The sequence below is a fragment of the Temnothorax longispinosus genome, chromosome 8 (assembly GCF_030848805.1).
Source record: "Temnothorax longispinosus isolate EJ_2023e chromosome 8, Tlon_JGU_v1, whole genome shotgun sequence".
In the NCBI taxonomy this organism is placed as follows: Eukaryota; Metazoa; Arthropoda; class Insecta; order Hymenoptera; family Formicidae; genus Temnothorax; species Temnothorax longispinosus.
Window position 1 is genome coordinate 21,293,460 of NC_092365.1, and position 12,565 is coordinate 21,306,024.

At 45.3% G+C, this 12,565-nt stretch overlaps 1 protein-coding gene across 2 annotated transcripts in view; it reads right to left on the reverse strand.

Annotated features, from left to right (window-relative positions):
* The window catches only part of Uif (sushi, von Willebrand factor type A, EGF and pentraxin domain-containing protein uif), a 36,727-nt gene that overhangs the window by 5,632 nt on the left and 18,530 nt on the right, over positions 1-12,565 (reverse strand). For both annotated transcript variants that reach the window (XM_071785237.1, XM_071785236.1), the window contains exons 6-28: positions 11,041-11,181; positions 10,670-10,899; positions 10,161-10,514; positions 9,655-10,029; positions 9,389-9,557; positions 8,861-9,223; positions 8,580-8,762; positions 8,291-8,467; positions 8,005-8,207; positions 7,281-7,904; positions 7,041-7,164; positions 5,551-6,873; positions 4,859-5,311; positions 4,534-4,751; positions 4,208-4,460; positions 3,270-4,111; positions 2,212-3,095; positions 1,893-2,140; positions 1,667-1,798; positions 1,411-1,576; positions 1,032-1,283; positions 378-919; positions 6-218 (exon numbers count right to left, since the gene is read on the reverse strand). In XM_071785237.1, coding sequence (XP_071641338.1) covers positions 6-218; positions 378-919; positions 1,032-1,283; positions 1,411-1,576; positions 1,667-1,798; positions 1,893-2,140; positions 2,212-3,095; positions 3,270-4,111; positions 4,208-4,460; positions 4,534-4,751; positions 4,859-5,311; positions 5,551-6,873; positions 7,041-7,164; positions 7,281-7,904; positions 8,005-8,207; positions 8,291-8,467; positions 8,580-8,762; positions 8,861-9,223; positions 9,389-9,557; positions 9,655-10,029; positions 10,161-10,514; positions 10,670-10,899; positions 11,041-11,181 — 8,469 coding nt within the window. The remainder of the gene's footprint in view (positions 1-5; positions 219-377; positions 920-1,031; positions 1,284-1,410; positions 1,577-1,666; positions 1,799-1,892; positions 2,141-2,211; positions 3,096-3,269; positions 4,112-4,207; positions 4,461-4,533; positions 4,752-4,858; positions 5,312-5,550; positions 6,874-7,040; positions 7,165-7,280; positions 7,905-8,004; positions 8,208-8,290; positions 8,468-8,579; positions 8,763-8,860; positions 9,224-9,388; positions 9,558-9,654; positions 10,030-10,160; positions 10,515-10,669; positions 10,900-11,040; positions 11,182-12,565) is intronic.

Sequence of the window (12,565 nt, forward strand, 5' to 3'; positions counted from 1 at the left end):
CTTACTCGTACAAGCTGGATACACCAAAGGTAGACTAGGATCACTGGTGGGTCTCCAGAAGCCTTCTGCACCGCAAGTGTAGAATTTGGGAACCTCTTGCGAGAACCGAAGTCCAGCATTGCAAGAAATCTCGCAGACTTTAAACTGGCCTCCCGAACCCCAGTCCTTGCATTGTTGTGTGCCACCGATAGGATCCTCCAATGTCGGGCAAAAGTCGGCTGCAATGAGAAAAATTTGTATAAATTTTGAAAATTTACGCTCGTGCACATACACACACACACACACACACAACATCTTTCAAGAAAGAATATTATTTTCTAGAGAAATATTTCAACGTTTATTAAACAAATACTGGCCGAGGAGAATACTTTACTTACACAACACGTAAACTTTGAAGTTGCAAGTGGCCGAGTTTCCGGCATGATCATAAGCCACGTAGCTGAGGTCATAAGTGCCCCACAGCAGAGTCTGTCCGGATCGGTGTCCGTTCTTCTCCTGGACCCTAGTGACACCGACGTTGTCGCTGAAATGCGGCTCGTCCCAGGTGACGATCGACGATCCGTTCTTCGCGATTACCCAAAGATCGCCCGGACAGTGCTCCACTCTGGGTGGGATCTTGTCAGCCTCGAGTTGCTGACATTTGTTACCACCGTAACCGGGCGGACACACTCGCTGTCCGCAGTGCGAAGGTACGACTCTCTCGACACCACCCACGGTTTCGTCGTATCCCGCCCACGTCAGCACCAGACCCTGATAGAGAACCGGTTCCGTGCGGCAGTCGCGAACTTGCTTCTGAATCTCGTTCGTCACGTGCAACGCACGGCCCCAGACTTGCACCTTGGTCAAATGGCCTTGGAAGCCCAAGTCCGTATAACTTTTCGTATTTTCGCTCGGTGGTTTTCCTAACACCGCCCACGCGCTGTAGAAATTTTTAATTATCAATAAATATTAATTTTCTAAAAGAATCGTCGGAGAAACATTGAGGAAAAATGTTTCGTAATTTTTTACGTTTCTTCTCAAAGAACACTTACTATGCTGGAAGTGATCTGCCACTGCCGTAGCCCTCAGTCTTGCTAGCAATGAGGCCTTCTGTGATTAAAATGAGCTCTCCGCCATTTTCACCATTCCACACAACAGCGACGTGATGCCATTGTCCGTCATTTATGGTCGCGTATTCTCCGAATGGCAGGTAGACGTCTTGCAGGTCGTGGAAGAGAGATACCTGAACACCGCTACTGTGCGCCTGGATCATAAGTCTTCGGTTCGTTGGAACGTGTGGCGAGCTGAAGAAAAGATTTTGCATATGCATATATCCATGTACTACATTACTCGAAAAGAAAATAATAGTGAATTATTATGCTGTATGAGTTTCAAGCGAAAGAAAAGTGTAAATAAACAATAAACCTGTACCTAACGCCATAAAGAGTAAAGAAAATTCCAGCTTCGTCTCTCTGCGTGTACTGCACCCACATAGCGACAGTTAAGCTCTTCGTGGAGCCAGTGAAGAATGGAATGACCTGCGAAGCGCTGCTGCGTCCTGGATCGCTGAAATACAAGTCGTAGTCCACTTGGATAGCTGTAAAAATTTAAAGCCAAGATTAAACGATGAAAACTAACTATCTGTAATATAATATCTTAATAAAAAAGAATCTGAGAGAGAACATACATTTCCTGCAATCGTCGCCAGTTAAGTTGAATGGACACTGGCAGAAGAATTTGCCCGTGAGATCGATACAAGTTGCTGATGGTGGGCAAGAATTTTCTTTGCAATCGATAATATCTTCCTCGCAAGTTTGACCTAATGCAGACGATTAAAGAATTCATTTTTTTTTAGAAATAATAGCGTTTGATAAGAAAAACAACACGTTGACGTGGATATGTTAAATTTATACCAGTATATCCCGGAGGGCATATGCAGGTGAATCCGGGACCTTCGTCGATACAAGTTGCTCCATTTTTGCAAGCGCCGGCTTGGCAGGCGTCATACTCGTATTGACAGCCGATGCCGGTGTAATCGTTAGGGCAAGTACAATTCAAGCCAGAACCGAAATCTTGACAGCGGCCTTGGTGCATGCACGGATTTCCGATGCAGCGTTCCGGCGCCGTTTCACATTGTTTGCCATCGGTTCCGGATGGGCAGCTGTCGGTTGGAAATTCGTATAAACCCAAGATTTATTATTTCTGCGAAACATCATAGAGACATGTACTTACACGCAGAAGTAGTCCATGAACAAATCCACGCAGGCGGCGTCGTTCTGGCAAGGTCGATTCAGGCACATGCCAACGTCCATTTGGCAATACACGCCGCTCCATCCCTCCGGGCATACGCACTTGAAACCACCGACCTCGTCTCTACACGTCGCGCCGTTCAGGCACGGATCGGACGCGCAATCGTCTATGTTGATCTCGCAGGACGGCCCGGTGTAGCCGTCTCGACAGTGACAGACGAAGGTGTTGTCGAGATCTATGCAGCGATCGGTGCCGACCGGATTGCAAGGATCGCTCTGACATTCGTCGATTTCCGCCTCGCACTGCAGCCCAACGAAGCCGGGTCTGCACCTGCAGACGAAGCCCTGTAGTTGATCTATGCATGTGGCCCCGTTTTGACAAGGATCCGACGCGCAGTCGTCAATCGTGTGTTGGCACTGCTTGCCCGTATAACCAGGCTCGCACGTGCAGGTATAGTCGTCGATCTGATCGATGCATTGGCCATTGTTTCGGCACGGCCGAGACGCGCACTCGTTGATGTTTGTCTCGCAGGCCACGCCTGTCCATCCCGGATGGCAGATGCACTCGTGGCTGAAGAGCTTGTCCACGCAAATTCCATTCAAGCAAGGATTGCCCGAGCAGAGATCGATTTTCTCGTGGCAGCGTTTGCCGGTAAATCCTGGCGGGCAGTCGCAGGAGAAATCGGCGACCAGATCGGTGCAATTGGCACCGAGCAGACAAGGTCGCTCGGCGCAATCATTGGTATTGATCTCACAGCTTTGACCTTCCCACCCTGGCAAACAATCGCACTTGTAACGACCCTGCTGAAGAGCTATGCAAGTAGCACCGTTATTGCAAGGATTTCCGCTAGCCGTACAAGGATTTATCTGCATAAAGATACGAAAATAAAATTAGATATAGGTAAACTAAATATAAATACTTAATTTATAAAATGTTTGATGTTTATAGATAGAATACGATTTTTCTTTAACCGCATTGATCTATCCTCTATAGAATTTTATCAGGTGTTTAGACTGGAATCGATAAAGAGAAGCACTTACAGTGATGTCGCAATCGACTCCAGTGTATCCGGATCGACAGAGACACGTGTAATTATTAAATCCAGGCTCGTCCTTGCACATGGCTCTTTCCGGACACGTGTCGTTCGCGCAATCCGATTTCTCTTCTTGGCAATTGATGCCAGAATAGCTGTTGGCGCATTGACATCTGTAACCTTGCGGCAGATCTATGCAAGTGGCACCATTGTAGCACGGCTGAGACGCACACTCATCGATATCGATCTCGCAGCGTCTTCCGGAGAAGCCGGCTGGACATAAGCAGTGTATACCGTGTCCCATTGGCACGCAGAGACCGCCGTGCTGACATACGTTGTCGGTGCACTGGACAGGCTTGCACTCCTCGCGGCCGACCGAACCAGGTCCGTCCGTATACATGTTTGTGGGACACTCGACGCACGTGGTCGCGCCGTGCTGAGGCTGGAAGAAGTTCTTGGGACACTGAGCGCAAGGTGCGAGTCCCGTATCCGAATACATGCCCGGCGAACACTTGGCGCGGCAACGATCACGACCGGGCGCGGCTGGTTGGTAAGTGAACGTTCCAGCTGGACAGGTTTGACAGTCCTTGTAGCCTCCGATCGGCGGTTCGCCGGTGTAGCTGTTTCTGGGGCACTCGAGGCAAGGCACGAGACCGGTAGGCGAGTACGTTCCGTAACCGCAGACCGGTATGCAATCGTCTATGCTCTTCGATCCTTCCTCCTTTGTATACGTGCCGAACGGACAGCGCAAGCAGGAACCTTGCCGGTCGCTGTTCTGATAGAAGCCCTTCGGGCAGGCTGTGCACTGCTTCTGCTTCTCTCCGGCGAAGGTTCCAGCAGGACAATGCACTGAAAATGTGTAAACAAGTCTTGCGATAGAATTTCTTAAAAAAAAAATTGTAAGTAATAGATCAAATTAAATAGTACGAAATATGTCTAACTTACGGCAACGGGGAACGTCGTTGGTATCCATGTTCAATACTTCACCAATGCTGCATGTAAAGCCCCTGCTGATGGATGATTGAAGAGCACGGAGAGGCGGGCATTGATTACCAATCGCGGAAACGTTCAACAGAGGCTCGATAACTGCGCTCGCGTAAGGGATCGATAAATCGAAGATCAGATTCAACGTGGAACCACAAAAATCGTACAATTGCGGTTGACGTTGTGCCGGGACGATCACCAAAACAAAGTCCATCTGAAATTTGTAGAAAATTTTTGTCAATCTAATTCCTCATCCATAATAATTCTGATTTAATTTTGGTCCATACCTTGAGAACATTCTCTTCGATCAGGAAAGGCATCGATCTGACGAAAGACACGTTCATATTCACATTGACAGCGGAGCAGCGTTGAGTTAAAATAGTGTTAAGATTCGTGTAATGCTGAGCCATGAGATCCTGGTACATCGGTAGACAGGATCGAGGAACGGCGCCGTTCGCGCGATAAGTTACCGAGGCAATTACATGATAATCGGCCTGTTGCGTGTCTACAGATATCAATATTTTGATTATTAGTAAATTACACCGTAAAAAATAATATAAAATAGTAATAGTAACAAATAAAATTAAGTTAATCTCAGAATAAGAAACTTACTTTCGGAAACGCAGTCGGGCACCACCGACGAGGGTAACCACCGTTTGTTAACGTCACACCCGAACGTTTTTGCGGGCGAACCATCGGTGAATCTGTACCCAGCCTTGCAGGTCGCTATGCATTGCAGTCCTTTGTCTCCGGGGACGCACTGTATACCGCCATTAGCCGGCGGTTTCAGTTCCCAATCGACGCAGGGTGTCGCTTGGACCGAAACTTGGAAGTGACAAGTCGCTCTGTTGCCGCTGGAGTCCGTTGCGTATACCGTGACGTTTTCGAAATCGCCGATTCGAATCATCGCACGTTCCGGTACGAAAGTGATTTTCACAGGACCGGACGCGTCCGTGGCGTTGATGCGTTTTCGTGTCTCATTGAAATTAATGGAGTAACTCTCTTGTCGGTCGATCAGTTCGATAACGTAGCTCTGAGGACAGCTCAGCTTCGGTGGAGTTATATCTGCGACATCGGAATGTCAGTTAATTTAATATTGATTAAATTATAACTAATATTAATTAATAATTTAATTAAAATTCATGTTTAAATTACTATTATATGTATAGAACGACTAGCACTTTTGAGCGTACACACACACTATTAAAACGCAAGACCAGTACTTTTAAACATGCGTTATTAACACAAGATAAATCTAAATTAAATCAAATAAAACATCAGACAAATTGAAAATCGTCACTAACCTGGAACAGTGATGTTAATCTCGCAAATAGCTACATTGCCATCGTAATCGAAAGCTATATATTTCACGAACGTGTCCTCGAAGATTCGAATGGGGGTTTTGAAACTCGGAGGCCTGACTTCAACTCGGGCGATACTGCCGCTGTTGTCGATGGCAGTTGGCACCGTGAAGTTCACCGGCAGAAGCTCCCCGTTAGCACCTTTTTGCACGACTATCGGTTGTTGCGGGCAGTTCTGGAAGACCGGTGCCTCGTTGTCCACACAGGGCGAGAATCCGTAATCGTAACCCAACAACGGTTCGTTCGCCGGTTCTTCGCATCCCATAAGCTCGAACTTCAGACAGGCGTTGTCCATGTAGCTGACGATACCGAGGATCACGAAGCGGGCCTGCACGTACTTGGGCAGGGTGATCATCGCCAGTTCGCCGTAATTTCCGGGATCGCGCATAGTCAGATTAAAATTCGGGAAGTAGACGACGTAATTCTCGTTCTCCGCCTGCTTGTAGAAGAAACGGATCTCCGTGGGTCTGCCGACGATGTCATTGGAGACCACGCCCTTCACGAGGATCGCCTTCACTCGATAGACGCGACCGAGATCGACGCTGACGTAGGTGAAGGCCTCCTGCTTGCCGCACCAGCCGGTCACCGAGTTCAGCCGGATGTTCCTGGCCTCGTAGTTCGGTCTCTCGGAGGTGGAGTTTATCGCCGAGTCCGGGATGCGTCCGGAGGCTAGACCGAGAGGTTTGATGACCTTGCACTCGGGCTCGCGAATGCAGACGATCGGTCGCGGACTGATGAGGATGTAGCCAGGCCTGTTGCAGCCGAATTGCACCTCCGAGCCCTGCTCGTAGCTACGCGCCACTTGATAACCGTCGCTCGGCCTGCCGGGATCCTCGCAGACCGGACCTTCGCATCGCAGGTTGCCAAAGTCCCAAACGCCGTTCGCCTGACACCGCACGACGTTGTCGTTGCGATTGGTCTGACCGGCCAATTTGAAGGTATCTTGACAGCCGAAGAAGAACGAGGATTGATACTTGGTGTCCAGGTGCTGGCCGTACTCGGCGCCGGGCGTGGGAAGCGGCTTGCCGCAATCCACGCGGGGACAAGACGGCTGCAAACCGGACAGCCAGTAATCGGGCAAGCCGGGTTTGGGATCGTACACGCACTGTCGGAAATTGGACGTCATGGTGTTGCGCAAATAGCGGCCGTTGCTACCGCATTTCAGGGTGACGTTCTGCTTGAAGGGTACCAGCACGCTGGCCTCGTCGTTTCGGATCACGGTGAGACCCTCGTTTTTATCGTCCGGCAGAGATACACATTTCGCGTCTGCAAAAAAAGTTGAAGAATGCACTTGAATTATTTTCAAGAATAGGGATATTTAATAAATATAAGAAATTTCTTGTAGAAATAAGATTGTATACAATCTTATTTAAAACGGGGATGCAACGAAAATTTATGTGCGATAATCTTGAAACGTTCTGTATATTACTTACATTGACATTCGGGAATGGTCCCGTTCCAGACTCCGGCAGACGTACAAATTACAGCAGAAGATCCAGATAAAACGTAACCAAAATTGCACTGGAATCTGATGAGATCGCCAAAGTGATGCTGCTCCTATAAAACGAACGAATTTCCACATTTCAGAAAATATTTACATAGCGATAGTAATCGTAACAAATTAATATTTTCTTGGGCGACGAAAAGGTCGTGTTATTTAATTTTTATTTTACCTTGGTTGACAATAATTTTCCATTTTCTGGCGCCGTTAGCGGTGGGCACATCACTCGCACGCACGTTTTATTTCTCTGATACAAATCCCCATCCCTCTCGCCAGTTTCTGACTTCACCAGGTTGAATCCGGCCGTGCCATTGCTCTTGTACAGTTCAAAGCCCGTGTTGCACATGCAGGAATAGCTGCCGGGACTGTTAATGCACTTCTGATGGCAGCCACCGTTCCTGATAGCGCACTCATTAATGTCCGAACACTCCAATCTGGTGCAGCCCATTATCTCTAGTTTCATACACGGTGCCCCGATGTAATCCTGTATTCTGAATCTCACGTAGCGCGTCTCGATTGGTACAGGTAGATTCAGGATGGAAAGCGTCGCCTCCAAAATTCTGAATTCCACCGGCGTACCATCTGGATTGGTGTAATCCTTGAAGATGTCCGTCAGATCGTTCGTATACTGAATCCGCACGGCCGACGCGTACGCGATGTTCCCGTCGATCCTGGCTACGACTTGCGTGCGGAATCCACGAATGATTGTCGGCGCTTTCATGTCGATCGTCACCCAGTTCGCGCCCGGCTCGATGTTGTTGCCGCACCATCCGTCACCGTTGTTCAAACGAATACCCTTCAGTAACAGAAATAAAGTATATGAGTAGTTAAATATATTATAAAAAGAAGAAAAAGTATATAAGATATTATTAATAAAAAGTGTCAATGCATCTTACGGTTTTTGTATATCCATTTTCTGAGCTTGAAACCGTGATCGACTCGTCGGGAATGCCGCCATTGATGAGACCAAGATCGCCGATAGGCCGACAGTCCATGGTCGGTGCAAAGCCCGGCTTGCACTTGCAAGTAAACGCACCGGGATTGTTTATGCACTCCGTGGACGCTAGATCGCACTGGCTCGATGTGCATTCATTTATATCTGCAGAGACAGAGATGGAGGAATATGAGACAACCGCGCGTTTCTCATTATATGATATAAGTAATTTATATCATAAAATTTACCTTCGCAGGTTGGCACATTATCAAATCGTTGATAAGGACCGCATTGTATGATATTTGATCCAGTTAGCTTGTAGCCTCTATTGCATTGCACCCTAACTTCATCGCCGAAGAAGTAATCTTTGCCAATATCGACAACGAATCCATTTTTAATTGTAGGTAGTAGCGGACATTTGGCACCTATAGAAAAGAAAGAAATGTCATGTTGTTATCCAGTGTCATCCGCTTAATTTTATATCGATGGTTAATTAATCAGTATAATTATTATTATTGAGCAGTTTACTATACTTACGTGAACATGTTGGTACTTCGTCGGACCAGGTACCGTTGCTCATGCAAAGAATGACGGGATGTCCGCTTCGAACATAACCAGGCTCGCACTCGAATCTGACAATCGTGCCATAACTTCGACCGCCTCCGTTCAAGATAGTTATGTTGGAGTGAGGTGCCTCTGGCAACGGAGCGCATTGAGATGCTGAAAACGAAAGGACACACGCGTATCTTTAATATAAAACTCCGCTTCATTTAATACCGCATTTAGTCGTATCGACTGTAAAACTGATGTTAACAAACCTAAACAGGACGGCTTCTTTTCCCATCTTCCATCAGCCAGACAAGAAATCTTCTCCGTTGGTCTTCCGGAAGGAAACGCGAATCCCGCGTAACACTGATAGGTCGCCAGTCCTCGGTAAGTAACGTTCGAAGAGCCAATCGAGAATCCGTTATCGATTTGAGGTACGGGGCCGCAGTACACCTCTTGGCATTTAGGAATATACGTAACCGACCAGTTACCCCCGGGGAGACATACCGTGGCAATCCTCGATTTGCCTGTGGCGAACTCTTGCCCTAATGGGCAAGAGAATGTAACTACTGTGCCGAAAGCTGTGTCCCGACTTGACGCTAAAGCTCCCTCGCCGGGTTGTAATGCAGGGCAATCTAAAATTATCATTACATATATAGATAAACTCATAATTCAACAATATGTAACGAAATATAAAATAATTATATACACTTAATAAGTATATTCTAGTGAATACAAGTATATATTTACATGTTATTTTACATAATATAAGAAAAAAAATAAAACATAATATAACTTACCGGCAGAAAACTCGGCCTGCCAGCCCGCGCTGCTGTGCAGAGCATCGGAGGCGAACCTAACGAGCATTTCTCCACTTTCCGCGGTAAGCGTGATCTTAGGTCGAGTGTTAGAGGTGAAACCGCTTCCGGGATGCAAGCGTAGACCGTTCGTATTGGAGCCGTCGTATATCTGTCGATTTCCCGCGAAAAAGCGAAAGTTAATAATCCGAGCGTGCGAAGAGGTAACGGAACTTCATTGCCTAGGTACGTAACTTAATTAAATTTACCTGCACGTAGTCAGTTTTGTGAACGTTGAAAGTGACGAATTTCAGAGAAAGCGGTCCTCTGTCTGGATTTTTGATTCTGTACAAACACTCCTGGTTATTAGGATACTCGTTGAGACCGTAGGACGGCGATTGAACGGTTCCGTTTCTCGCGATGATCGTGGCTTTGCAACCCTGCGTGAAGCGAATGCTGAAACCGCGTCTGGAATCGCCGAGACTCGTTTTGAAATACAAGTACAAATTGTTTCCGGTGGACATGATCACTGTCGGATTGTTCTCCGATTTCCCGGTGAGACGTGCGATCGGTCGGCTCATAGGTGAATCCCCATCCCTCACAAGAATGTAATCTCGATTCATTTCGAGATCCAAGTCCTCGATCTAGAAACGAGAAAGTTAAATCTTTGAATCTCACAGGTACTTTATATATTCTTCATTTAAAAAAAATTTCAACATTTTATTAAACAAGTATCGCGATTGAAGTAAATTGGATACGTAAGGTTTCAACTTACTTCCAGAGACATTATGCGTCCCGGCTGAGCCTGCAAGATATACAGGCACTCCAATCCTCCGGGATAATTCTGCGGATATCCTGGGGACATGAGCACTTGGCCTTGCGGCGTTGCTCTAAGGATTCCGCCGCAAGTCTGCGGTTCGGTTTTCCACGAGGCGCGGAAGCCCTTCCTCTCCACCGAGGCGTCGCTGCTGAATTTTATGATCATGAAGTTTGACGCCGAGACGAAAAGTTTATTGCTGAGATCCTGCTTGCCGGAAAGGGTCGCTAGATTTACGGACTTCTCCTCGGTTCTACCGCCTACGAGGATCTGCACTATGTCGAAACTCTTCTCGGTCTCGAATTCTTGGAACTGAAACACACGATCGCGACTCATTTTGTATAATTCCATTTGAAGCTGTCCGATCTGTCGCTCTCCGAAAAGTTTGCACAGCATATTACATACAGCGTTAAGTTAAGTGTCATTAGCTTATTGAACGGGGAACCTTTATTGAGCAAATCACTCACCTGCAGGAGAATATTGTGTCCTTGAGGGCCCTCCAGCGTCCACTTGCAATTGCTGAGGGGTGCATATTTATGCGGGTAATTTGGACTCTCCACGACGTCGCCGCTGCTCGCCATATAATACTGGCAGTTAGCCGGACAGTCCAATTCGTCGGAGTAATCGCCGCAGTCGTCCTGCTTGTCGCATTTGAACGCGGCGTTAATGCACTTGCCGTTCGAGCAGTGGAACGAACCTGCGGAGTTATCCCGTCACGGTGGATTATCATCCCCCATTCCACGATGAAATATGGAGAACGACCTGCCGGCCCGGCCGTTACGCGACCGCTTATACATATATATGTATGTTCGCCCGCAATTCACGTGAACGGACTTACCGGAAGGACAGGCGTCGGCACGACACATGAAAGGAAGAAGCGACTCGCACGTGGTCAATTCCCACGTTTGCCGGTCATCCGTCAAGGCGACGTCCACGCATTCGCCTGAGTGCGGATTCGGTTGCCTGGACGCCCAGAAACCTACATATTTGCCAACAATGTGAAAACGCAGCCCCTGACAATGTTGACGATATTGTTTCTTTTTGTTTCAGATAATTATGGCATTAGAAATGTTTTATTAAGACGTTTTTGTAATAAAGCTACATCCGCTTTATATATATAAACAAACAGTTAAATCTTAATAACGTGTTAACAATACGAATATCTCGACTAATGCACGCTCGTGGTAAGGAACTGCGTCGACTTTGTCGTACATATCATCGTTATCTGAGCAATTAAATTTGTCGCTAGCAACGCATAGTTAACTACAAACTCGACGCGTAATTAATAGTGCGGTTTAGTAGACGGTGTGCAAATGTATTAGATGAGGAAATTGCAGCTTGTAGCAAACGGACGTGAAACGACGACGTCTGGGTATTGTTGTGAGAAAAGTGTGTCTTCATCTCGTATATGTGAGTTCCGTGTTCCGTGACCCTGATAGAAACTGGCCCCGCGTGCATGCGAGGTCGGAGCTTTGTTACAAAACGACCGCGTCACAATTATCAATCATCTAATTTCATAATACGTTCGTATAACAATAACGTTCGGAAAACTTTTACTAGGACAAAATAAGCTTTCATTATTCTTTTTTATCGTTCACATCCGTATTTTGAATAAATTTATGGCTTTTAATAATTCTACCCGGTAAAAAATTTTTCATATAAAAATATATAAAAATATATATAATATTATACATATAAAATATATGAAATATGTCCATATACTACGTTTTTTTTCTTGTATAATCTCTGTTCGTATGTATACAGAAAAAATAATAAGAAAAAGAATTAGAAAATAATTAAAAAAATAATTTCTGCATTGTAAAAAAAAAAGTCGGAGCAAATATGAAAAATTTGCTCATATGTAATTATATATAATTATATTTTAAATACAATTATTACATTATATATATGATTATATATAATTACATATGATTATATATAGCCAAATAAATAAACAATGTAAAAACAATAAAAAAACAATGCAAAAATTATCCTTTTAATTATTTTCTAATTCTTGTTTTTATTATTTTTCTTGTACATACAAACAGAGATTATACAAGAGAAAAAAAACATATATGGACATATTTTATATAATATTTTATATAATATTATATAATTAAATTTGTTTTTATATAAAAATTTTTTTACCGGGTAGCTGTCTTTTTAGAATGTACAGAAATATCTTTTGCATTACAGACTTTTTAATTAACTTGACTTTTGCTCAAGATATTAAAGATTGGCACTTACAATTTTAAGTAATTAATGATTAAAAATAAGATCTTGGAAGAACTGAGAGTTTTAAAGAAAAAAAAACCAAGACAAATCTCGTTAAACAAATTCTTAAATCGGTATCAAATGGATTT